The sequence below is a fragment of the Orbicella franksi genome, chromosome 2 (assembly GCF_964199315.1).
Source record: "Orbicella franksi chromosome 2, jaOrbFran1.1, whole genome shotgun sequence".
Lineage (NCBI taxonomy): Eukaryota > Metazoa > Cnidaria > Anthozoa > Scleractinia > Merulinidae > Orbicella > Orbicella franksi.
The window spans coordinates 14,578,196-14,603,911 of NC_138146.1; the positions used below are offsets into that span (position 1 = coordinate 14,578,196).

Sequence of the window (25,716 nt, forward strand, 5' to 3'; positions counted from 1 at the left end):
TTGGAAAAACAAGCGAGCCTCGAATTAATACACCTGCTGTCTGAAATGCCAGAAAAAGCGCAAATTAATTTTTTCTCGTTTTGTTTGACAAATCTTGCGGAGGATAATGACAAAGTGCAAACAGGATGTTTTATCACAGACTAGTTCCAGGTCTCTTCCTATTCGGAAGAGCAGGTGTTGGATCGACAAGATGGCGGAAGGCGCGCTTACAAAGGCCGTTAACAAGAAGTACCCTGGTTTTACTTACGAAACAGAAGGGAGGTGGCAAGGTCCTTTCTGTTTCATCCATGCTGCAGACACGCAATTTGGTCTGATCGATTCATGGAATGAAGTCCCGCTTGCTGAGCAAACATGGGCGAAGGAGATCGTCCTGACGCGAAAGGCCATTTCGGCCGCAAACAAGTTGTCACCGAAACCACGGTTCTTTGTGGTTTGTGGTGACTTGGTGAACGCTTTTCCTTGGGAACAATATAACGATCCACAAGTTGAGGATTTTAAGAAGATTTTCAAAGAACTCGACCCCAGTATACCGCTCATTTGCGTTTGTGGGAACCACGACGTGGGAGATTCGCCAACACAAGACTCTTTGCAAAAGTACAGGAACAATTTCGGCGATGACTTCTATTCTTTTTGGGTTGGAGGTAAGTTTTTGGACTTTTTCAGGCAACGCTTTATACGATAATTTTAACTACATCTTTATTCCTTCCGCAAAGATAAGGTGCAATGTTTCTTGTCCATTAAATGTTTCATTATCGTCGATTGTTTTCAATTGCATATTTTAAAAACATTTCGCTCTGGAGTCTTCAAAAGGTCCATTTTAATAATGGACTGTGCAGCCAGGTCGTTTCAAGAAGCTACCTAATTATAAGGATAGTTCTTCACCTTAACTTCAATTAACAAAAAAATTGTCCAGTACGTGAAAGATTTAGTGAAGGTGTAAAGGCTTACTACTTACCCGTACATCTACTCACTACTGTGGACCATGCATCGCGTGGGAGGGACAGCGGGCTAGAAAGTCAAGACTATTTATCGGTCGCATGCATGCAGTGAGGCCCGTGGAAAAAGAATAAAGTAAAGATTTTCACTCCACGGTTGCACAAAGCTGACTAATAAGCTCGTTATTTAGAAATTTTGGACTTGATCTGAATTTGCACACGTAAAAATGTTGTCTTGGAGGTGTACAGAACGGGGTGGAAAGACTCTTACGCGATCTAAAATTGTAGGCTCATACAAACTTTAACGTCTTTACTTTGAAGCTGGCACATGAATGAGGGGTGAAATATGAATGCAATACTGCAAAATACTACAAAAAAATAAGCCTGTACAATTCAATACAGATTGGGTGCCATTTTCCAAACCAGTTCTGTTAAAAGACTTAAAGCCCTTTGGCCATTTAGTATCAGCATGTGGGAACAATAGCTTGATTGTGCATGTCAGACCTTACAGGTCTCAAGAAAAAGTTTTTTCATTTTTCTGTTAGCTATCAGATGTTTTCTGTCTTAATTGAGATACAAATGAGGTTCTAAATGCTTGAGTGCAAGGTGCACTAAGTTAAAGGGGATTTCCCAGGGAAGACAAAAGTGAGTCTCATTTCTTATTCATTGGCTTCTCTCTAATTAGTAAAACAGGGAAGTCTTAAGTTTTCAGTTTCCTGTTTATCCTTAGCCAGGAGAGAGTCTCACACCCCAAGGTCGAAAACTTCAGATATTACAGCCTTAACTCAGGCATTTTTGAAAATATTGAAAGTTAATTAAAGGAAATATGAAAGAAAAGAAAAGCTCCTGTAAATGACAGAACACATCCCAATTCTCTCATATTCAAGGGAAAAGCACTGGTGACAGCATTGTTTGGTGAAACACACCAAGAAGTGTTTTAAATGTCTTTGGAATTCTTTAAAACGCCCTCAAAAATGAAAAAAAGCAGGGATGGCACAGTGGTGACAGCATTTGCCTCCCCACAATGTGGCTCAGGTTTGATTCCGGCCTGGTGCCATATGACAGATGTGGTTAAGTTTGTTGTGATTCCAAGGGTTTTCTTCAGGTACTCCAGTTTTCCTCCCTCTTGAAAAACCAGCATTTTCAAATTCTAGGTCAAACTGGATACAAGACCTGTATGTACAGTAAGCAAGGGCTCTCTAAAACATTTTCATCAAACTTGTTGATATACATGTATATAATGAAGTGGCTGTAGAAGGCAAACATACACTCAATTGATTTACAGCTCTTAAATCATTTGTATTGCAAAGCCATGACGCTAGCTACAGTCTCCACTGACACCCTTGTATTGATTCAAATGAGGGATGCCTTGTGTCTGCTGAAATAATTGAAGCATGTTCAACTGTTTTCCTTGGCAAAGTCATCCAATAATTGGAAAAAAATTGTTTCTGTTTTGTTATCACACCTTGAGACTATTCCCCTTTAGACTGACAAACGTGCATGCATCTTCCAAAAATGACTTGATAAAGATAAAAGAACTTCATTGATACATGTTTTGAAAGGGTTCAACTCAGTATTTGCATGCATAATAATACAAATATGTTCCTTTAGTTGTCAGTTGTCACATTGGTGTGAAATATTACAAGGTAATTTTAACTTCTCTGTGTTTTCTTTTTAGGAGTTTTCTTTATAGTTCTCAATAGTCAGTTTTATAAAGATGCCAGTCAGGTAACCAAGCACAAACAGGAACAAGACAACTGGCTAGATGAACAGCTTGGATTCGCAAAAACATGTGGAGCACAACATGTTGTGGTGTTTCAACACATTCCTTGGTTTTTTGGCAATCCTGATGAGAATGACGGTTATTTCAATATTAAGAAAAACATACGCAAACAAATGCTAACAAAGATAAAGAACGCAGGAATTAAATATGTTTTTGCAGGTCATTATCACAGAAATGCCGGTGGTTTTGATGAGGGGTTGGAAATGGTTGTCACAAGTGCTATTGGTCAGCAAATTAACAATGACAAAGATTCAGGAATGAGGATTGTCAGTGTGGGCTCAGAAAAAATCACTCATGAGTATTATGAACTGGACAGTGTTCCAAGCAGTGTTACTCTTTAATCATCAGCCCAATCTCAGTGAAAGAGTTTTTAAAACCCAATACAATCATTTTGCAGTCAAAAAAGTGATCATTTCAGTAGTTTTATCCTAATTATTGTCAACTTACATTCCGTAGCTAGCTTGTACTAACAGCTTTACTGCTGCAGTGTCAATTATTGTCGGCATCTGTTTGGAAGTGACAGAAGCAGCAGTATGCTCCAGAGGAGTGCTGGTTAGTATGCCTTTAGGCAGAAGAGATTAACTTACTGGTATGTTGTGATTCTGGAAGTATTTGATATGGAGACAAATTTTCTCTGATAGTCAATACATGTAGTTATTGTTTTTGTCTCGAAATCACTCAAGACTACCCTGCAAGACGGAGATTCCCTTCTCTTTCTGCTTGGCCTATTACAGTGTTTTGAAAGAGCACTTCCTTTTTGAGTGCAAAAATGCGAAACCATGTGATTATTTCCCATTGAAGGTTATTTATTACTATCATAACAGACTCATGAAAGATGATTCACACCTAGAAAAGTTGCTGAGTTTGTAACCATGCTGAACAAAGAATGTTTAAAGAGTTTGTATTAGAGATTATTATCACACTAACATAGAATAACAGAAATCTTATCTTGAAAGCATTATGTTCGCAGAGGTAAATGTGAATTTGTTACAGTGTACATTTGGAGCTGCATGTACATGCACGCAAACCATACATGAAAATTTTGGTGACAGCAGAGGCAAATCTTATTACCAATCAAATGGTGTTTGTGAAATTTCTATTGCTTCAGACCATCATGTACAAGTCTTTTGGCTTGATTTTAATTTAATATTACCTGTATATACATAAATACTGTCAAATGTGATCCTTTTGAATTGTTGTTGTACTTAAACATCTGGGGTTACTGGAGTAGGAAGTATAATGTAAGATGAAGGGTATCGCTAAGAGACTTGAATGGCTGTTTTTGCGGAAAATCAATTGTAGAAATCATAGCAATGTGAACATCATTTAAACAGTTGACGACATAACCTTCTATTAATTTTTATTTGTTTTACTCTTTATTGTCATACAACATTGGATTACTTGTAACCACTGACTTGTTAAGAAAGGCATCACTACAAGTGATGAGTGTTTAATCAACAATTGGAGAAACTTTCAACATGTTCATGTCACTGTTATACTGTCATAAAAAATGACTTGTGGAAATTTGAGATCATGAGAGAATAATTTAGAAAGCAGGAGTGTTGTTACAGTGTGGTTCTTAATTAGGGGTTAATTTGTTATAGTCATTATGATGTAGATTTAATCCCACAAAAATTGAAACATGCTTTGCTATAGTTTATACCCTGATAAAAAAGAATGATGGCTTTTTAACCAATCACAGCATGTACAGAATCAAAATTGCATTGTAAAGGACAGCAATAACAAAGTATATTAGAATCACCAAGTGTTATTTAAGTCACATTGTGTAGTATATTGCTTTTTCATCTATATTTAAGGGATTTCAGAAAAGACTACTACTGCATTTTATTTAAAAAATAGCTACCAACCCTCTGTAGTGTAGAATTTTTTATGTTTTTTTTTTCTTTTTTCTTTTTTTTTTTTTTGGGGGGGGGGGGGGGGGGAGGTTGGCTTGAATTTGCTACACTGTGCTCTGCCCACTCTATCTGAATTTTCTGGATCTGCCCCTATTTCTGCCAACCAAATTCAATTTGTAAACTTCATTGTTACATATAGAATTGTACACGTAATGTTTTATGAATTACACTGACCAGTGCTAGAAGTAAGTAAATTTAATATTCATAAATCCATACTTATGTTGAAACTTGTACATATAACAGTGTATCAATTCTATAATTATAACATTTTTGCCATAAGTTACCTGGCTTTGATAAAATGCATTATGTCACCAGTTCATTACCTCCAATTGTTTATATTATTGTTTATACTCAATAAAAGTCTTCAATCACAACTTGAAGGTGGACACAGGTTCTGGCAGGGTGTTTACCAGCCTTAAACCATTTCCTGTCCTCTTCAAAGAGTAAAATATTGCAGATTAAAATCTCCACAGCAGCCACCTTGGAGATAGAAAAGTGGCTGTTTTCAAGAGGTGGCCATTATGGGGAGAGAGGGGTGTAATATGACACTTTTTTTTTCAGGGGTACATTATTTGTTATATTTAAAAATGCTTATTGTAGCATAGAAATACCTAATGCAACCATGATAGAGATATACATATATACAAATCAGAAACCAAACAGAAACAGATACCAACGACTTGTGGTACAGATCAAGTTTCGTGACCTTTTACAAATTATATAACATGGGGTTTTGTACACAGCATTTGTCAGTTGTTGATTAAATGGCTGCTGTGGGGAGGTCATTTTCGTAGTTTGGGACACGCTTTGGTGGCGGTGGCCGTTATTGAAAGGTTAAAATAAGAGGGAATGTATGGACCATCTCCTGAGAGGAAGATAAGTGGCCATTGTAGGAAGGTGGCTGTTAGTGGAGGTTCAACTCTACTGTAAAACTTGAAGGAAAAAAGCATGGTATATTAATCACTTTGAAGTGTGTATATAACATTTCAGTTGCATCAGAAATAGCCTCAACTTTGTAGAGTTTAGCATTTCTTCTATCTGACTTGGAACATGTCAAGTAACTCTAAATATGTTAAATATTAGCAAAATTGAATGTTATTCGACTTTGTTACCTTCTCAAGACTGACTGGAATAAATGCTTCAACTCAAACTTGACTGTGGCTTGGTCTGCATTATTTTTTTCACTGATTGTCGCAAAAACAGGGCCTAGTTGTTACACCATTCACTGGATAATTGGTATTCACTAGATATGCATTAGTAAAACAAACTGTACTATCCACCGCTGCATAGTGATTTATCCATTGGATAGCATTATCCTGAGCCCAGGATAGCCAGACATTACAACTTGTTAGGTCTTTGGGTTACCACAGGTCCAAGCCCATTTTCCAGTAAATAGTGGTACCATTTTCAAAGTTATCACACAAAGCTATCACACAAAAAGATTCAACACAGATATGGCATGTCTAATTTTAATGTCCAACAACAAATGTCTTCACCACAGTATCTTAACTCTGTGAGACATAAGCTGTCAACAACAACCAACCTTGGTTTGAAACCATTGATTAATAACGTTTTATCATTGAAAAGTCAGAGCAAGATTTTGTCCAGCATACTAAAGCACATCAGCCTTAAAATAAGTGTTGCTGTTTTTTCACATCAGTTTAATAATAGATAATTTTTTTAAATAAACAACTACAATCGTGGCACATTGAAATATGTGAACATCACTAAGGAATTGTAAGAGCTTCGAATACATGATGAAAAACTCCCATCAGAAGGCAACACCATGTTACAAGCATCAATTGTAGTACAACGACTCAAAATTCAAAAATAAGGAAACAACACCCCAAGGGAGATGAAATTGAAATTTTGGTCCTCTTCAGATATTTGCTTCCTTGCATACATTGTATGTACATATACAATGTACTATAGACTGCTTCTTTGAAGCTTAACCATCCCTGGTTGATAATATTTATGACAACACTTTGTCAAAATATTGCATTGTGTAATTCCAGAAAATATTCATACTCCTCCCACAGAAGGGATTGGAATTTCCGGGGGAGGTAGGGGGTTCTGGAAGACCAGAAAATTTAAAGAAATGTATGAAGCTTGACTGGAATTTCCAGAGGGGTGGGGAGGTGTTAGAAAAGACCCCTTCCGTGGGGGAGGTATGGATATTTTCTGGAACTACACAAGCTTTTGAAACGTAATATTTCAAAGACTTCCTATGTATGCATTCAGAAGCATATCACCCAGGTGATATGCTTCTGATGCATTTTAATGGAAATATTTCTAGCATACTTGTTATTGTCATATGATATGCAAGTTCCATTCTAATGATTCCATTATTCAGTTAGTCTTATGGCAATTTAGAAGCAAACACTCAAAGCTCTGGACTAACACAATCGTCAGTTTTAGCCAAAATACTTCAACCATTTGACTAATGCCAATAAGCTTAGATCAGTAACATTTTTAGAGAAGAGGGGAGGAGGCCATGACGTCTAAGGCACTGGCAAGGGAGATTCTGGTACCCTTTCTACCCCCTAAAGGATGTCGCAATGGTTTGTTACCCATTTCCAAAGTGAACCAGTTATTTAAAAAGTATATATATAAGTAACATAATTCCCTTTTTCAATTCTTTACCATCTCTCTCTCTCTTCTGAAGTGACAAGATCTTGGTATAGATATTGATCATTAGCAAACACTGCAAAAATAAATACAGTGGAACCCTGCCTTATGACCACCCCATTAATACGACCACCTCGTTAATGCGGCCACTTTATTCTGGCCCAAAAAAAGCTCAGTCAGTCATTTTCTTATTTAAAGAATCCCTTTAATACGACCATCCCGTTAATGCGACCAATTTTCCACGGCCCGAATGTGGTCGTATTAACGGGGTTCTACTGTAAACAATATTGCCTACATCTTTGACCTTGGGGAAAGCAGTATGTAAATTAACCTATCGTGATAGTCCCTTACATATGGACTAGTCCTTCGAAAGCACTTCGTCTCGCTTCAAAGACTTTTGCCACTGTTAAGGTATTAAATAGCAAATTTATAGCTAGCCACGTGTATTCAATACTACAGATACGCGAATGTACAATTAATTTGTAACAAAGAAAGACTTTACACATAAGTCATTACGCTAGTGTTGGGGCTTTCCTCAACTGCTGAATCCGACAAGTTAGCACTTCTCTGCCTCCGAGGCATCTTTCGTTTGATAGAATCGGTGAATTTCTTGAAAGATCCGCGGCTACGGATCTTGCCAGTAGTCGTAGCGTATTTCTTGTCGTTCCGCTTGAACTGCCCCATGGCCAAATGAGAATCCACCTCGCCAAAGGACTTGCTTCGTCGAAATAGCTTCTTCTCTGGCTGGTGAAAAAGCGCCTGATGCTGTAAAGCGTCGTTGAGAACTCTTTCTGCGGCCTTGTGACCGAAATGCCCGTGAAACCTGTACGAAAAACTACCTCCGTCTTTCCTTTCCTTTGAGTAAACAACCACATAAAATTTCCTGTTTTGATAAATCATGGTGACGATTTCATGCCACGGGAAGTTCACAGTCACATTACCCGGTGCTCCAAAGTTATCTACATCGAATACAAGAACTCCGCTACTGCAAATAGCCAACACCACTGAATTACCGTTTTTATCCGTCGCTCCATGGTGTAACGACATACCGTAAAACGGAAGGCAGTGGGCGATCTCCAAGAAAGCGATTCTTGCCTCGCTCGCGGTCATACCTTTATGCGAACGATGTAAATTGTACACCATGCCTTCGTAGTTATCTTCGCTCAGTTCAACATCACAATTTATTCCATTCGGTGGAGCAAAAAATGATCCCAATAAATCCTCCAGGTAGCCACGAGTGTGAAACTTAGGTTTGAAGTCCCCAAGAAGGGCTTGAGCGAAGAACCCGTCCAAGATCGCATGTTCATTGACCGAAGTGACAAATTTACCCCGAATCAAAGAATCTTTGATTTGTAAAACCAATAGTTCCTGGACTTCTTTGGACTCGACACTGGCATCTGATGGATAGAACTTGACAGCAAACTGAAAAGTGTAAGGTTTTCTTCGCTGAGGTCGTATTTCTCTTTCTAAATCAAGCCACGACAACTCGCCATCGACCCCATCAACGAACTGTAACCCGAAGTAGTTTCTCGCATTTGGCGGCAAACCAAGCTTATGACACACATTGCCAAAAAGCTCTTGTCCTTTTGTAGACTTCTTGTCAAAAGTAGCCACAAAGAGGGAATTATCTAGAAGTACAACTTGACACTCTAGTTTTCCCATTGATTTTCTTCTCCCAAATCTCACTGATTTCGTAACAGACGCCATTTCGAAAGTGAAACAGCTTAGCAAAGCTCTTTTTTGGATCAAGTAAACATCAACTTTGTTCGTTGCGGAAATTTTCGCTCTTTGAAATGTGAATACTAGAAATAGTGCGCAGCACGTTGCTCATTCAAAAATTAAGCGGACACCATTTCAAATACTACCGTGATCGTCGTGCAAAAAATATTACTCCCTGAAGTATTTTGTTTGTATTCAATCCTGCCCTCTCATTGGTCCTCGTGACTCTCAAAGGTTTCCCGCGCAAATCTCGCGCGTTTTTCGCGTGTCTGTCTCACATTTCATGTCCAGTTATTTCAGATCACTACGAAATCAACAGAGCAGAAACCCACCGGGATTTCTGCGTGACTCTTCTTAACAGTACACTTCATTTCGGAACCAAAGTATTTTTCTGTATGAAAAGAATCACTTAAAATCTGAGGCCATGAGTCTGGTGTAAAGAAAAACGTTACTGCAGTCTACCTTGATCTTCCCTTTCCTCTTTTTTCCCTTTTGTCTTTTTTAGGGATTATAAAGGTTGACTCCACTGATCACATGTAAAGGACGTGACAAAATTAAAGTCCTCTACAAAGCAACCTCAATCATAAAAACAGTCAGAAACTTGTAATAACTCGGCTCGTGAAGGTTATAAGCTTGCTATTATATTAGTTTGGTTTGATCACTAGAGATGTCCTAGAGGACAGGTTGATTCTTTTGACAACGACGTTCACAGCTTAAGAAACTAAAGAGAGAAGCATTCGATTGTAAAAATGGATTTGTTCCCCCGCGAAAAAATAAGCAGGAATTTATGTCGCAAGAGAGAAAAATCACAAGTTTCATTAGTCTCCCGTTCAGTGTTTACATCCGCAATGAGAATAAATTTTCTTCTGGTATGTAGGACCTTTGCCAATTCCATTGATGATAACATCAGGCTAATACAAATAAACAAATGTTCCTTTTTTGATCAGGTTGACTGCATCTGGCCTTCAACAGCACGAAAGATTGCGTGAGAGCCATCATGCTCTGTATCACGCCTTTGCACTGTGTGTGATACACTACCTTTTCCGGCGCAAGATGACGTCATGAAAAGTGCACTAGTGTTATTTAATAAACCATGCTTATGGACCATTAACCAATATTTGGTTGTCTCCAATTTAATAATTTATACATTCTTTTGTTGCCATTAGCACGATCACTAATTTCATTATTACAACTACGACGGGAACTCGCGGCTAAAATGTTTTGCTTTCATTTTCCACATAGTTCGACCCACGTCATGGTCATCTGATCTGTGTTAATCCGGCTTTTCCAAGATGCTCTTTAGCCCTGCCTCAAAAGTGGTCACGTATAAACAGAGGTAAAAATAGCATCCAATTACAAACAACAGTAGGTATTGTAGGAACGCCCAATATTTGACCAAGGATCAGGAGGTTGTGTAGAACGAAACTATCGATATTTCCTGTGAATGTTTGTGCAGGAAATTTCTCATCGGAGAGAGACAACCACAACATTGCAATTACTACCTGATTCACAAGGAAAGATCGTGTGTGACTAGCCATGTCTTTAAAATTTCTTCGATCTACTTCGAACGTATTAGAATGTCAAGTTGTGCTCCTCGACAACTCGCAATTCAGCACGACATTTGATGAGAAGACAGTGCAGGGAAGTGAGCTGTTTGACAGAGTGTGTGAAAAAGCTCAAGTCCCTCCCTATTACAAGCAGTACTTTGGTCTGCAGTACATCGATCGCGAAGATGGTGACGTCGCCTGGCTGAATCTGGATAAAGAAATCCGCTCTTCTCGAAAGACCAAACCCTTGTTGTACCAATTCGCCGTGAAAGTGTTCCCGCCAGACCCCATTAAACTTTCGAAAGACATGCAAATACTCATCCTGCGCCAGCTGAAGGCGCTCATAAACCGAGGAAAGTTTTCCCTCCCCGTTAGCAAGCATGCTTTAATCGATGGATTCTACGTGCAAGCCATGCTCGGGGATTTCAGTGCCAAGAGACACAAGCCGGGATATCTAGAAGATCTTTTAGGATTATTCTACTGCCCACCCACGGGTATTAACTCCGACGGGAACATTAGCGAGGAGGATTACGAGGTGATGGTCAAAGATTTGCATAAATCGCATCGCGGGATGACCCGCGAGGAAGCGGTCTCGGCGGCCCTTGACATTTGTAAAGAGTTGGAGAGCTACGGTGCCTGGATGCACTATGGAGGTTTTGATAGCAACGGGGATGAAGTAGTTTTCTGCGTTTCAATTCACGGGATCCGTGTCTGTCAGCTGAAGAACAAATTTCCAGAAGCCGGTGCAGTGTGTCACAATTTTCACTGGCGTGACATCATCTCGATGTTCTGCGATAACGCAAAGTTTTACATGTATGTAGCAGAAGGAAGAGATGAAGAGAACATGACATGCCAGGCTTTTCGCTTCCACAAAGGCTTATATGGATACAAGGCCTCTCAACGCTTGATGGTGGACGCAAAGAATCACCAGAAGTTCTTCTTTGAAGACAACCCTGAGAGGGCTAAAACTATGAGAAGCCTGTCATTGGAAGCTAAATCCATGAACAAGATTCGCACGGGATTGGCTGGTAAAGTAAATCTCTCCTTAAGAAGAGCAACGATGAAGTAAACTATATCTTTTATTCAGTCCATGGAGAAAATTATCTACTCTTGTTCCCGAATTGGCCAACTGACTTGCTGGCGAAATCCCGTGGATCTGAAATATCGAGTATAGATCGACTGCATGTACTCTTACATGCCGTAACGACTGTTTCAGAACTGTTTCAGAACTGTTTCAGAATTACGGAAGCTAGGAAGTAGAAGTTTCGAAAGTCGTCCAAATTTAATCCCAAGGCTCAGTTTCTGAGCAAGCAGTTAAGTAAAGAAATTGGGTCATTAGAAGCAAAGACATCTTAGAGCGGAAATAAAAAAAAAAAACATAATCAATTATTATGAGGCTTACACAGTTATTGTCTGATAATTGGTAATTAATCTAAAAACCTTTTCTTGGCTTATGTAAAATATGAACCGGCTTTTAAAATAAACTTAGACGTTATGTACTGCTTTCCCATCTGAACACAAAACATTTGTAAATATGTTATATGATGATTTCAACATAATTTCGAAACTGAGAATGAACCGACCACAGTTGATTATGGGCTTGTTTAGTAAGAAACGGCCGATAATCAAACAAAGGATGTTAAGAATATGTCTAAAAGTATTGTACAGCAATTATTTACCAATTATTTGTAAAACGGGAAAATAATTACTCATTATGAAGAGTTTAAAAAGAGATTAAAGTATTGCATTTTAAGAAAACAACTTGTTTCAGAAATGTTCTGCTTTCATAACCATGGGAAGGTACCGAAGTTTTTAATATGTGTTTGTGAATTATATCCCAGCGATTCCCAGACTACAAAACATCATCTTTTTCTTCTCGTTTTACTCTCGAGATGTCTTGCGTGACACGCGAGACACAAAGTCCCACAGAACCAGGGCTCGGGCACGAGTCTGGCGAGTCCCAATCCCTCTCGCAATTTTTCCTTTAGTACCAAATCCTTTCCGGAAGCTATTTCTCGCGCTAAAATACAAATTGTTTTGCCTTCAAAGCCTACACAGAGTAATCCCTGATGGTGAAGCTATAAATTCAAGTTTATTGATCGGGATTTTGAGTAGCTCCATGGTCGGACGCAGAAACTAGTAAAAAAGGAGTTGCAAGCAACGCGAAGGTGTGAATGCACGTTCACAGCCTTTAAATAGTACGAGTGGAACGCAAAGAGTTGACGAAACAATTGTACACAACATTTTCGGTTTCGCGGCGATTTATACCAAATTTTTAAGGGCCATTTAACTTATTTTTGCATTGTCTCGATTTCAATGAAAGACGAGTTTTGTCTCGCCTAGGTTTGCAACTCCAACTTCTTTCCAAATCTCGCGTGAAAACAACGTGTTATTTCAATGACATTCAGTCGTAATCAATTCCAGTCAACGTGATATTGCTAAAGGTTTTGAACTTGTACGACAAAACTGAACAACACCATCCTTGTTTATGGGACGTGAATTCCGATGGGGTGTATGGTGGAGAGTATGGAGTGGTAACACCTTTACCGCGAAGTGGTCGCATCTGTCAGACCTCTGTTGGATGGCTGAACTACATTGGTCCACATATGCACCCTAGCTCGCACGGCGTATGGCTCCTTGTAGTCACCTAGACATGGTAACGGCCACACCCAGGCAAGATGACTGATACGTATACAGTGAAACCTGTATTAAGCGGACCCCACATTAAGCGGACACCCTCTATTAAGTGGACATCAGCTTGAGTCCCAAAATTTTCTTCCTACATTTACTGTAAAATAAACCTGCATTCAGCGGACACCTCTGTAAAGCGGACGCAAACACCTATATTAAGCCATTTTGTTGCACAAAACCTGCAAGAATTTTTTACTTCTGAAAGCTCAGCTCAGACTCCTTTAACATTGTTCAGCGATGTCGTTTGAAAGCTAAGTAGGTTATTCCAGATTGATGCATTGACTGACTGGACATTGTGCTATGAGAAGTCTTTGATCTTTCACTGTGTTACTCTGAGTTAAAAAAGGGTTAATAAGTAACTGTTATTGCACTATATATTAGAACCTGCTTAGAGCGGACACCCTGCTGTGTATTAAGCGAACACTAGTGAGGGTCCCAAGGGTGTCCGCCTTTAAATACAGGTCTGACTGTATACACTCTATATAGCTGTTCTGTTTGTAGAAGCCTCAAGCCAACAAAGTTGCCACAGCGTCAGGAGATCAAGAGGATTCACAATCCAAACCTCACCACATGGACGTTAAGAAAAGCTAAAAATTTAATTAACGTTTCGATCAAAGACCTTCGCCAGTTACAATACTACTATATATAGCCGACAAGTAAGAAACGATTAAAGACGCTGAACTAACAGAGCTGAGCTACCGCTTGCAACTGAAACAAAGGCGGTCAGACGGACGTCAGAACTACCCCCGAAAATACACCCCCCCCCCCCAAAAAAAAAAAGAAACACGGGCAGGAAAGGTGGGTAGGAGCCAACGTCAAGCAAGAAAAGGTTAGGGGCCATTCCTACGAGACTATACAAAGGAAAATCCACTGATCCTAGGAACGAATGAAATCTGGAAAACAAGACAAAGAACAAAACGAGGACTAAAAGAACGCGGTTGAGTTGGCAACACTCGGATATACCCTACCATTTACGGCTATCTCCGTGAGTAAAGACGAATCAAATCCTGCGTTGTGACTGGCCACCGAGCGGGCAAGATTGCGCTATCTTCAGGCCGCTCAGGACTACCCACAGTGCTCCACGAGAAAAATTTACCCGAGAGCCATACAATAAATCCTTTTAATGACCAAACTTGTTCGATCAAGATGGTTGGATATTGGCCTCGTTCTTATTTTTGCGAGTTTATGGGCCTCGATTCCGTCTCTCCTATTTTATCGACGTTAACAGTAATTATACAATTTTTAATATTATTCATTGTAAGTTATTTCATTTCTTATTTTTGTTGTGAGCAGACCTGTGAAGTAGCTTTCTATGTAGCTAAGTAAGACTTAATTAAAGTGACTGACTCTTACTTAGTCCTACTTACTCGGTCCATAAACTCGCAAAAAAAGATCCAGCCATCTTGACAACATCCAGCTATCTTAACCTCACGCTTGATCAATAACCTGGCCATATTTATGTACAGTATCACTCCTCATGGTGCCCCTGGCCTTGTAAACAGGCCCTGTTCTATCTCATGCCGACAAAATATTTATTTTGGGTTTCTTCTCAAGTTAATTCGTCGGAAATAATATTTATCTTAGCTTTATAGTCTTTGTATTAGGGTCTTATTGACGGTATCTCCAGTGGTTTGATCGGAAATCTATTAACCCGTCGGAGGTAAAAATAAGAAATAAAAAAGCCTAAAAGTGGTTGCGGTCGCCCGCAAGAAGTGGTGGCAGCTTACAACGGATTGCAATAATGGCGATATTTTGGAAAACTGGTGACCTTGCGGGAGGTCGATCGTCTCTTAACCCTCGGAAGTACAACCCCATAAGGTTTTTTTCAAAGTTTTGAAAAGACGATTTACTCTAAGAGTTCTACGGGGCTGAAACTTTCAGTAGCTCTTCATTTATTCTCTACAGAAATTTTGATATGTCAATTGTGTGTCCATCGTTTTTGATGTGGCCATGGCAACCATCAAACTTCATGTAGATCTGGCCAAAAATCAGCTTTTTTGAGATAATTCTGTTTTTCTTCGAGTTTTCTTCATCAAATTGCATAAATTCATGAATTTCAACCTTTTATAAGCATTTGGCTTGATTTTGTATTCATTTCCGTTATTTCTTGACTATTTAAGAAAATAGTGAAATCCAAGATGGCGGGTCTAATGGCGTCATAACCAACATAAATGATATCATCTTATAGAGTAAGTTCCAGCAAGCTAATCAATGTAAATTTATTTCTTTGTGCCTTAACAGAACGAAAACCCAGGGCAGGGGTGCCATTTACCTCTCCCCCTCCCTTGTACCACGGTTGGGGTGTGAGTAAGCTAGTACCTGAATAGTGTAAATAAAGACTGTTGTTGTAGTTGTTGTTGTTGTTATTGTTGCTGTACGAGGGTTAAGACAGGTGGTTCCCTGCTCGTCACATATCTTTCTGTGAGCCGCATTTGCCCAATGAACGTCCGCCTAGCTAAAAATACGGATTGTGTTTGCAAACGCTTAATTATTTTTCATGCTGACCCTGCTCGAAAGCTTTAATTAATTTACTACACAGTATTTATTCAAAAAGAGAACATTTTGGCTGGTCGACGTTAGAGAATAATACATGTGTCACTCTGTAAGTCGTTCAAAGATCACATGCAATGTGTTTTTACTGCTCTGAGCAAGCCGCTTATCTGTTCAACCAATCTGGAGCGAAAATTTTGTTCCAGATTTGCAGTGATTACAAATCAAATGGGACTTACTGGACTCTTGCATTTAGCATCGGTTGCCGATTTACTTCATCTCGCGTTCTTATTGGTTCATTGCGCTATTTACGCTTCTTGTGGTGATTGCCAAGGAGCAAGGTACTTAACAAAACTTAACAAGGCTGAACATCTATTACAAACCCAATAAAAAAGAAAAACATTTACCACAAGCCCTGTAACAAAACATCCATATAAAAATAAAAAAGCTTTAATTTACATTTTGACATTTTGCATTTTTGAGAGCGAGAGCAACGTACCAATTGTTTTCCGTTTAATTTCTTATGCCTTATTTGATTGACAACGGGAACAATTTCTAGGATAAGATCTATCAATAATGTAATGCCAGAATAATTTTCCGTTCTTCCCCTCAGTTTACTTTGTTCACTTTAAATGGATTTAAACTGCTAAAGTCGATTCTCAAGTGAAGCACGATTTTTGTCACGAAAAAAATAAAAGGAAGTGTATAAAAAAACCAGGAATGCCTCAGCCGACAAGTTATGTCATATCTGATCAATTCTCTAGCTTTTTCTTGTGATTCTTTACGGATAGAACCATCCTTACTTATCGAATCGAAACTAAGACTTAAAACTATACTTCTTACAATATATCTGGACTATTACACCGTATATATTTTTATATATGACAGGATTTATGAAAACGGTGCTAATAAATTAAAAGTTCGTTCTTTTTTCACATGGTAGGCTACAGTCTTTGATTTTATGATTATTTAAAGACCTAAAACTGAATCACTTCAAGTGATGGGAAAAAAAGAATACAAAAAGCGGGATAAGGAAGAAGAGGAAAAAAGACCGACATTCGTTTGTGTTTTTATATCGCCCACTTTGGCAAGAACAAAAAATGCTTAGAGCGCGTTGAAGCGAAAATGGTCCACTTTTAATTGACATTGGTTTGATAAATCCAGACATATAAATATCTCGTATATTATAGTAGAATATATAATATAATTTTACCGACAAAACTTTGTTTCATAGCTGATTATTTTCAGCAAACGTGTTAGAAGCTTCCCCCATAGAATTCTCGGGGCTTATGCTTTATTTATCTCATATACAATCCTTTTTGATTAGTTTTTCAATCCTGTTAGTGAAGTCTACGGGTCTTACTGATAAAGTATAAACTAATTTCCCTGGATTTAGGGTGCAAAAAAAGATCATTGCTCTCTTGCTCCTGAAACAAGATAAATTATTCATTATATACAACGGAACAGAAATGGGTTAATCAGGATGACAAATACTTTCCCCTCTAGAGATTTCTAGAATGAAAGGAACGCCAGTTGTTTTCCACTCCTGTGCGGTTTAAAGGAAACAACTTATAACCTTCTAAAATTACGATTAATTTTGAATTTTACAGTGAACGGATCTTTTCCCTTTTAATTCTCAATGTTCCTTTTTATATCAGTGGCATTGTTGGAAAACGGGAGTAACCTGCTGGTATCACTCTTTTTTCAACAACAACAACAACAAATTATAAAGATATAATTAATCAGTTGTAACTACTTCTTGGGGATGAATTTCTATGTTGTAACCACATGTACAGGAACACGAGTAATGATGCCGTACATGAAAAAATGACTCAAAACAGACGATATAAAAACGACACTCGGTAAATTCAAAATCAAAGCTGTCGTCGACAGAACTAACGAAATTGAGCCGAGCAACTATCAAGGTGAAAAGAACACTTCGACCAACAAAATGTCAAGTAAGTTACAATATTTTTTTAATATAAATGGCAAGTAGTTTAACTGGTTAGGGCTCTTCAATGTCACCAATTTCAATATTTTTAAACAAAGCCAGTATTTCAATAGTATAATCATCAACCATTTGATATCCCACGTATAAACGTAATTTACTGTATGTAGTTTTATATGCTGCTTACATAAAAGTTTCAGATACGTAGCTTAACCTCTTTACAACGGTCTCCCTAGAGGTGCATTATCTTGCCGTTGTAGAAAAGTGACAGCTCAGTATTGGAGATTCGGTTGTAACTCATTCCTCGTACTTGAAAACTGTGCCTGGGTAATTTGATTAAAATTGATCAATACATCTTTCTTTTTGGTTTTTAGGATTCATAAACACAGCAACAACTTTGTTGGTTCTCTTGTCCTTTACAAATTGTTTGCCTGTCGACAAATATTCTCCTCACTGCAAAGTCAGTAACACGGCACAAAGTTTGATAAGACATTTATTACCTATGTCTTTGACACTAGGAGGAAATGTATACAGGTCGTACGCAAAAATAGTAAGTTTTGTTAATCAGTATCAATAGATATGCTTCAACATCATTCGTTTGTCCTTCAGTCACTCCGTTCGTTCGTTTGATTGTGTGCTCGTTCTTTAAGTCCGTCACTCATTCATTTTTTCGCTTTTTTCCATTTTACCCTTCGGTTATTCTCAAACTCGCCTCTTTTCTAAACTCAAAAAGACCACCAATCTCTTTATTGATTGTTGACTGATTTGATGATTGATTGATCGAATGAATGACTGACTGATTGATTGATTGAAACGATTATTAGTGTTTGCACAGTACACTGGATTTTTGGTACGTCTTTGGTATCGTTCATATTTATAGCCTGAAATCGTTTTTCTACCATTAAATTGTATGTACTGTATATCACTTTCTTTAGTCGAACAAGTGGCTTGGACCAGCCGATCAATGGGCAGCTGCCGACTTCACGCTTTCGTTGGGTCCACAGCCACTGAATAGAAGTGGATTGCAGGTAATCATCCAGTCCAATTTTGTTTTGCACAGTATTCATTGCAAACATTACTATTCGAATGTTCACTGAAAGCGGTTTCTTCCACAGACTCAAACATTATCAATGTTGCAATTGTATAAGGTAATAAACAGAACCACATAGAGCAAAATTGTTACAGCTTTATTGTTAACTCACAAGGGGGCTAAGAAATGAAAGGCTAGGACTAGCCTCATAGCAGCGCTAGTCTTCTCTTTGAGATAACATAAGATGCTAAACATGCCATCATTGGCCATGGTTTGTAAAGGAATACCCTGTAGATTTTTGAAATATTTTTGCTGACTAGGCAATCGAACATTCAAAAAACATTGACAAATATTGGAACATAAGTTAATGATCAATAGATGGACATCACTCAGAAGGCCATCAGTCATCAATACTGTCGTTAATGGGTTTGTCTTCTTCATGATGCGTATTCTTTGCTTAATCATGTAAATTCAAACGTTCATCTACATTTATAATACCCAGTAAATATGCTTCTTTCCACTCGCTTTCATCCAAGAGCGAATTCCAATTTATTAACAGCATTTTCACTGCCTGTTTGTTTCAGTCTCGAGCTGTCCTTCTTGGTGATCACCATATCCTGAGTAGCTTCCTGAACCTGATAAGAAATTCTACAGCTGAGTTTCAACGATTTCCCAACGGTACAGCAGTCGTACAACGGTTGACTAGACTGGAGCTCGAACTACAAAGTATGATAACGGTTTTAAAGAGGCTGGAACGAATTTTAGGCTTCGTAAGTAACAATTCCTTTAACGATTTGTTTTTCTTGTCGATCGGTGTAAAAATAGCTGAAAATGTGTTTAAAACTTCAAAATATAAGGTAGCATACCTCAGTGACTGACATGGTAAACTTCAGTGCAGTCTAATTGGCTATAGTTAAAAGGCCACTCAGAATACGCGCTTGCTTTTCTGAGCGTAAATTATGACCGAAATGTGTAAACGAAATAGTCACTTAATAAGTTTAGTAAATCAGTCACTGAGTTGTGGTAAGCAATGCCGGGGCCTTTTAACATTAGAGTTTAGTTTGCATTTAAACACTGTAATCTTGAGACTCAATTTTTTGAAGTTGAAAACTTGGGAGAAGTTGTTCCTTTCCGAGAGGCGTTAAACTTCACTTTATTAATTCCTGATCGCGTGATGTCGAAATAAAAATTCTCCTCACTGATATCAATGCACCTATCATACGAACGAGAGCTTCCTTCCCTAATCAGTTCCTTTATTTTCGTGATCTGTATGCTGCCAGCTTTTATGGATTGAATCAGTAACGGCGTCGTTTAAGTTATGTCTACTATATATTCGTAGGGAACTAAGACAAATGAGACAGCATCAATAGGATCTGTGACCAGCGGAAGTCATGTCACAGCAGTAATGCCCATGCGTATTTCTCAAATCACCTCCGACCAGAATTCAACTCGACCTTCAAATTCTGCTGTTCCCACAATTCACGGTGTGGCGCTTCGTGTATCGCTGATCCTGGATGATCTGTATTCAAGCCTTCTTCAAATGGATGCCGATTTTAGCAAAATGCGGAAGACCAAATGCTATTAATGTGCATGAGATTGGAGAGTTTGCTGCAACGTTTAGTTCTCGTAATTATTTTCTTTGGGTGCGAAACTACCAAAGACCTGAGTTTGCCTTCAGAAGGTGAATTGTGAAATCCAGGCATGAGAGGTAGTGCATTTAAAGTAGTTCATAAAAATCTTTAATTTATAGTTAATTATGTCACATTACATTGCATTCTTTTATTTAAGTATTTGTTTTTCAAAAAACATTGAATTAGTTTTGTTACTTAAGGATCTCGTTATTTTCTTTTATTACCCTCCAACCCGACTGCAAGGCCAAGGACAAGCAAAAGGACACATGATCTTAAATATCAGTCTAAGAAAGTATTATAAGTAGTATATACAATGTATATACTTAAAGTATCTCTGAATCAGAGAGTATGCATGTTTCAGTAAAGTCACACAGCAATGGGTTTTGTTGTGGATAATTTTCGCACAATTATAAGTAATGTGTTATTTTCATATTAATATTGTATTTCTCTCTAATCAATGCATGGGCCTCTTCAACTAAATCAGCCGAGTTCAGAATAACTTTAAATTGTCGTATAGATATCGTCACTCCTAGAATTGGTGATGATACCTATTCAGCAATAACCTAAGAATGTTCTATTATCTTATTAAATTAGTAGAAAGGAAAAGGAGCATGGGTTTTATTGTGTTTCCAAAATTCCCACTGATTCGATACACGCGTACGTCTGAAACAGTTTCGTGTTGCCTTAAAATTTGGTAAATTGTGATTGTAGTAAGAAAAAACCTCACATAAATTCTATGAATTCTTCTTATCTGATTCGAAAAAAGCTTTCAAAACATGACACGACAAACGGTTTGCATTCGAATATTATTATGTTTGTTTACCTTCTGCAATTTCGTTCACAGGAAAACAAAATTTATGCTAAAAATTTTACTTAAGTACTCAGTATTCCTCTACGAATTTGTTAACCCTCAAAATAGTTCATCGGTATTATTATGCAAGGAAGGGTAAAATCCCTGTCTACTTTTCAGGCTGCAGTTGAGTGACGTTTAAGAAAAGTTTGAATAAAATTAGGTCGTCGTATTCAAGAAAAGGATTCATACTGAATTTTGTTGTGTTTATGACGCCCTCTTTACACACATTAAAAGTATTTCCCGTTGCAAACTATCACTTCCTTCAATAGAGATTTCACTTTTAAAACCAATAAAACTACTACTAAAACTGATCCCAAAACTGATTCCAATTCCCTGGCGAGGAAGTGAATACACTCAGTTGAAAAGAATCGCATAACCTTGGTCAAACTGGAGTCACGCGGAAAATTCCTAATTAAGAACGTCCATTGTTAACGTCCATTTTTCCCTTGCGAAAAGTTCCTTCCAGCAAGCACACTTCGACGTCGATCTACGTCTTCCTCGTTAAAGAATAAAATTTCCCAAACAGCGATTACCCAGAAAAATTCGGCTTCCTTTCTTTTGTGTGAAAGGTAAGACGTTTCTAGAAATGCCATGTAAAGTTATATGATTCTATCCGGCAATCCCCACAACAACTTTTCCCCACCTCCGATGTACTGGCGAGGATCCTCTGTCGCAGTGGAAGTCGAAACCCGTAGAATTCTATCACGAATGAGGGCCCTCTTTTACATAATATCGACCCTCTAAACAACTCCTGTAAGTGTTAACATGTAGGAAGACGTCAGTAAAGGAAGCTAAACTTTTTCCAACCATTTTCTCCCGATGATATTAAACTTGGGAAAATCCCATCATGGTAACTTTCCGTAAAAAACTTCAAGTTCTTCTTCTTAAGCCCTTAACGAAATAAGATATTAGCAATACATGAGAACATTTTCTTTCATTCGTCAGCTTTGTGACACAAGCAGGTGCTTCCATTTCCTTGAAAAATATTTCCGAGAAACTAAAATTATGCATTCAAAATTATTTTCATCAATTTAATAATTTGATCTTTCATGGTAACGAGAAACATGTTTAGTATTTAAGAAAACCGCTCGCCTCTCTTCACATTACGTTATTTTCCTTTAAAATTTTGTCTTTTGAAAGGTAATAGTTGAAAAATTTTCTGGATTACTGTGTGACTAAGTGTTGGTCCCACGGGCCAAACAGTTGTCATTCACAATTACGAGTAAATTTTACGACGTAATCTAGTAGTACGGTGTTGTGGTTGGAATGAATTATCGATAACAGTGTTCGGTCTTTGAAAAAATCTGTTGTTCTTCATTGCAGTTTCCCATCCCCAAATATACACTCTTGCAATTTGCCAAAACAGTGCATATTTTAAAATGAAATCCATGAAACCTGACTATCAATAAAGTTCGTTGTAAAAATTATACTGATGAAATACAGAAGTTATTTTGGGGATTGAACGAGAAAAAAAATCCATGATAGAACATTGAATATTTCAATGTCCTAAGCCAGGAATAGGAATAATGGTATCAGAAAAAAAATAGCAAGTAACGACCCGAAAATAGAGTTTGAATACTCGTAGATAATCTGCCACCATGATGATTAGTCATGGAAGGTTTTCCGCTTCAAACCAAAAGTGAAAGTCTTCTCACTCTTGCATCTCGTTTTTCTTTTTTCCCTTCGTACTTTCACTTTTGAAGGTGTCATTCCCTTGCCTTTCGCTTCCTTGTTTATATTCATTTTTCTTTTCTTATATAGCTTCTCTTTTAGTGAAGTGAAATCACAGTCATTTAGGATTCTTACGAAACTATAACACGACGATCACGAAACTATATACACTGTAAGACCCACGTGCACACCATAAAGATAGTTTTCCAATGTCTTAACAAAGGAATAAATTTACTTTCCATTCACAGATTTTCACTTCTTTCAGTGGAAGTTTCATTTTCGCACTTTCCAAAGTGAATCTGATTTAAAACGCGAACCAAATTCCTCTGAAGAGGAGGTGAATAAGATAACTCGAACAAAAGTGCATTGTTTTTAACCACAAAGAACGTCTTAATAGTTATTCCTGCAAACTTCTAGATCTACGAAGTTCAACATTCAGTTGACTATTTTTACCTCTTACCTTAACGTCAATTACAGCAAGTAATCTTTGACGTATTCCATGTTTAAGGTAAAAATTTCCCACATAGCAACTCCTAGCATAACGCTTCCTTTCTTGTCATTGTAAGACACTGGAATACCAGTCCAGAAGTCCCTCTACGTGAAAACAATTCGGCCTCGGCCTTCTGATGTGCGAGTAATGATTCCTTCGTCGTATTGATCGTCTGAATCATTGGCTTTCCTCCTCGAGTGAATACGCTAAGCTGATAGCGACCTCTAGAAACAAACTCCTGCCAGTCTTAAATGCAGGAATATGAATAGACAACTAAGCCATTTCCAAGAAATTTTTTAGTGGTAATATTAAACTCGGATAATTGCATGGCGGCATCTTTCTGTGACAAACTTAATGTTTCTTAGACCTCTACCGAAATAAAATATTTGCAATAATACAAAAAGAGCTCTCCCATCCTTCAGCACCTTCAAATAAGCAGGTGCGTCCAATTTCTTTGAAATGTTTTTCCGAGAAAAACTAGACACTTAAAATATTCACATTGCATATCTTAAGTTCGTTCTCCCATGGTAACGGAAATCCGACAAGCTCGTAGTCATGGTGAAAGCGCTTTGTTTCTTATTTTACTAGCGAGAATATTTCGTTTTGGACTCCGCAGAAAGAAAGAGAAATATAACTGCATTAAAAATTTATTTGTTCCAGCATGAAAGTTAAACGATTATTATGATATTATCTACTGGGAATGAATTATACAACGACAGTGCAGTAGTGCAGTAGTATATAGGCGGTGTTGCAGTAGCAATTAGTTCTCGACATCTGTCACAAAAGCGTTCATTCCACGCCGGAGAAAACTGTTTCTGTACATTATAGTTTTGGCTTTTTCAAATACAAACTCTGGTTTTTCGTCAAACAGTTCAAATCCGTGAATTCAAAAAAACCTATCTAGATATACTGTTCATTATATACTGATGATGTACAGGAGTTGTTTCGGAGTTCAAAGGAATACTTAACGTGAAACACCCGACTAAAATCGTAAACGAATTTTATTTTTTAAATTTCTAAGCCAGGAACAGCAAACACTAGCAAAAGATTAAGTAATGATAATCAGCTAAGAAGTGTGATGAGTTATGGGACCAAAACTGAATTTCTGTTGATTTTATCGTGAGGTTTCCCTTTCCCTCTCTATTTTATTCTTGCCCCTTCCCTAACTTGTCCCTTACTTCTTAAATTTCTTTTCTATTTTATGGCTCATTTTCTGAAGCGGTAGACCTTCTGGTGTACCTTGTTTATGGTTATGTCACTGAGCCAACAATAAGATTCATAGTTGACATCGAAGTCATAAAACCAGAAATATCATGCATGTATCACTTGTAAGATGTCACTTGCGCCATGCAACGGATGTACCCTCGCGCATGTGTAAAGAAGCAGCTGAACCGGAAATGAAGACTGTACCGGGACAAGCCCGAGATTTTTATATTTATATATAAAAAACTCAATACTAAATTTGAGAAAATGAGTCATGTTCCTCGCTTTTAAAACCGAAAATCCCATTCTGCCTTAATCAGTTGATCCAGTTAATCTACTTCAGAGACAAACTTCTCGGTACTGTTGTGAATTCCTAAAGTTGAGCACTATGACCATGAACGGTATGACATCGTTTTAAAGTTTTCAACAATAACGCTATTCGTCCCTAAAATTGAACATCCTCTTTAAACACGCGTTGGCCCTGACATAACAGTAGCATCCGTATACAATACTATAAATTTTTGTAGGATCCAAATATTAGATAATTTTTTTAACACTTTTTCTCGATGACGTTCTTCGTTTTTTTAAATTTATTATTTTATTCGATTTTTCAAAATTATGGGTAAATTTCTACAGTCTTTTAGAAGATTAATCTGTTCTTTGGAGATATTTAAAATGAGCGGTATACACAAAAAGTGTGTTTTCATAATTCTGCTGATAAGAGTTTTTTTTCTTCATCTTCACAGTCACTTTTGTAATCATTTTTGTTGCCTTCTGTGTTTTCACACTGACGGCTTGTCTACCTGCTAAAAGTTCATCTCATTCTTGGCCATGCCAAAGAGATAAAACTGTTCGTCCATTGCTCTCGGAAGCCTTGGTTTATTCTCGCCATCTGGCAAGAGGAATCTCCGTCCTTAGTAACATCATGGTAAGTTTCACTATGGTTTTGTTAAGATGCCGATCTCAGTGTCTGTAAAGTAAGATAAGTTGTCGGCCGGAGTTTTCTCTTAAAACAAATTTTATATATTCTCATTGAGAAATAAATACTGTATTGTTTCTTTATACTGAATAATGCTGACTAAGCGATTACCCAGCTTAATGTGAGCACGAATTAACTGTATATCTAAAAGTTAATTAACTTTACGAAAATTCAGTATCGACTTGATTTTGATAAACAGCTT

The 25,716-nt window shown here is 37.8% G+C and overlaps 3 protein-coding genes across 3 annotated transcripts; 2 read left to right on the forward strand and 1 right to left on the reverse strand.

Annotated features, from left to right (window-relative positions):
• The first annotated feature begins 27 nt into the window (after positions 1-27).
• LOC145478122 (serine/threonine-protein phosphatase CPPED1-like) lies at positions 28-5,463 on the forward strand. The gene is made up of 2 exons (XM_081456041.1): positions 28-641; positions 2,614-5,463. The coding sequence occupies exons 1-2, from the start codon at positions 107-109 to the stop codon at positions 3,057-3,059; spliced, it is 981 nt and encodes a 326-aa protein (XP_081312167.1). The 5' UTR covers positions 28-106; the 3' UTR covers positions 3,060-5,463.
• On the reverse strand, positions 5,456-10,114 carry LOC145478114 (band 4.1-like protein 1). Its single transcript, XM_081456033.1, has one exon. The coding sequence runs from the start codon at positions 8,967-8,969 to the stop codon at positions 7,761-7,763; it is 1,209 nt and encodes a 402-aa protein (XP_081312159.1). The 5' UTR covers positions 8,970-10,114; the 3' UTR covers positions 5,456-7,760.
• A 299-nt stretch (positions 10,115-10,413) lies between these two features.
• On the forward strand, positions 10,414-13,602 carry LOC145478120 (band 4.1-like protein 1). The gene has a single exon (XM_081456038.1). It carries the CDS (start codon positions 10,518-10,520, stop codon positions 11,595-11,597), a length of 1,080 nt encoding a protein of 359 aa, XP_081312164.1. The 5' UTR covers positions 10,414-10,517; the 3' UTR covers positions 11,598-13,602.
• The last annotated feature ends 12,114 nt before the right edge of the window (positions 13,603-25,716 follow it).

Coding starts and splice junctions, on each gene's coding strand:
- LOC145478122 (XM_081456041.1), top strand. CDS start 107: ATGACAAAGTGCAAACAGGATGTTTTATCACAGACTAGTTCCAGGTCT. Junction 642..2,613: donor CTATTCTTTTTGGGTTGGAG/GTAAGTTTTTGG, acceptor TTTTCTTTTTAG/GAGTTTTCTTTATAGTTCTC.
- LOC145478114 (XM_081456033.1), bottom strand. CDS start 8,969: ATGGCGTCTGTTACGAAATCAGTGAGATTTGGGAGAAGAAAATCAATG.
- LOC145478120 (XM_081456038.1), top strand. CDS start 10,518: ATGTCTTTAAAATTTCTTCGATCTACTTCGAACGTATTAGAATGTCAA.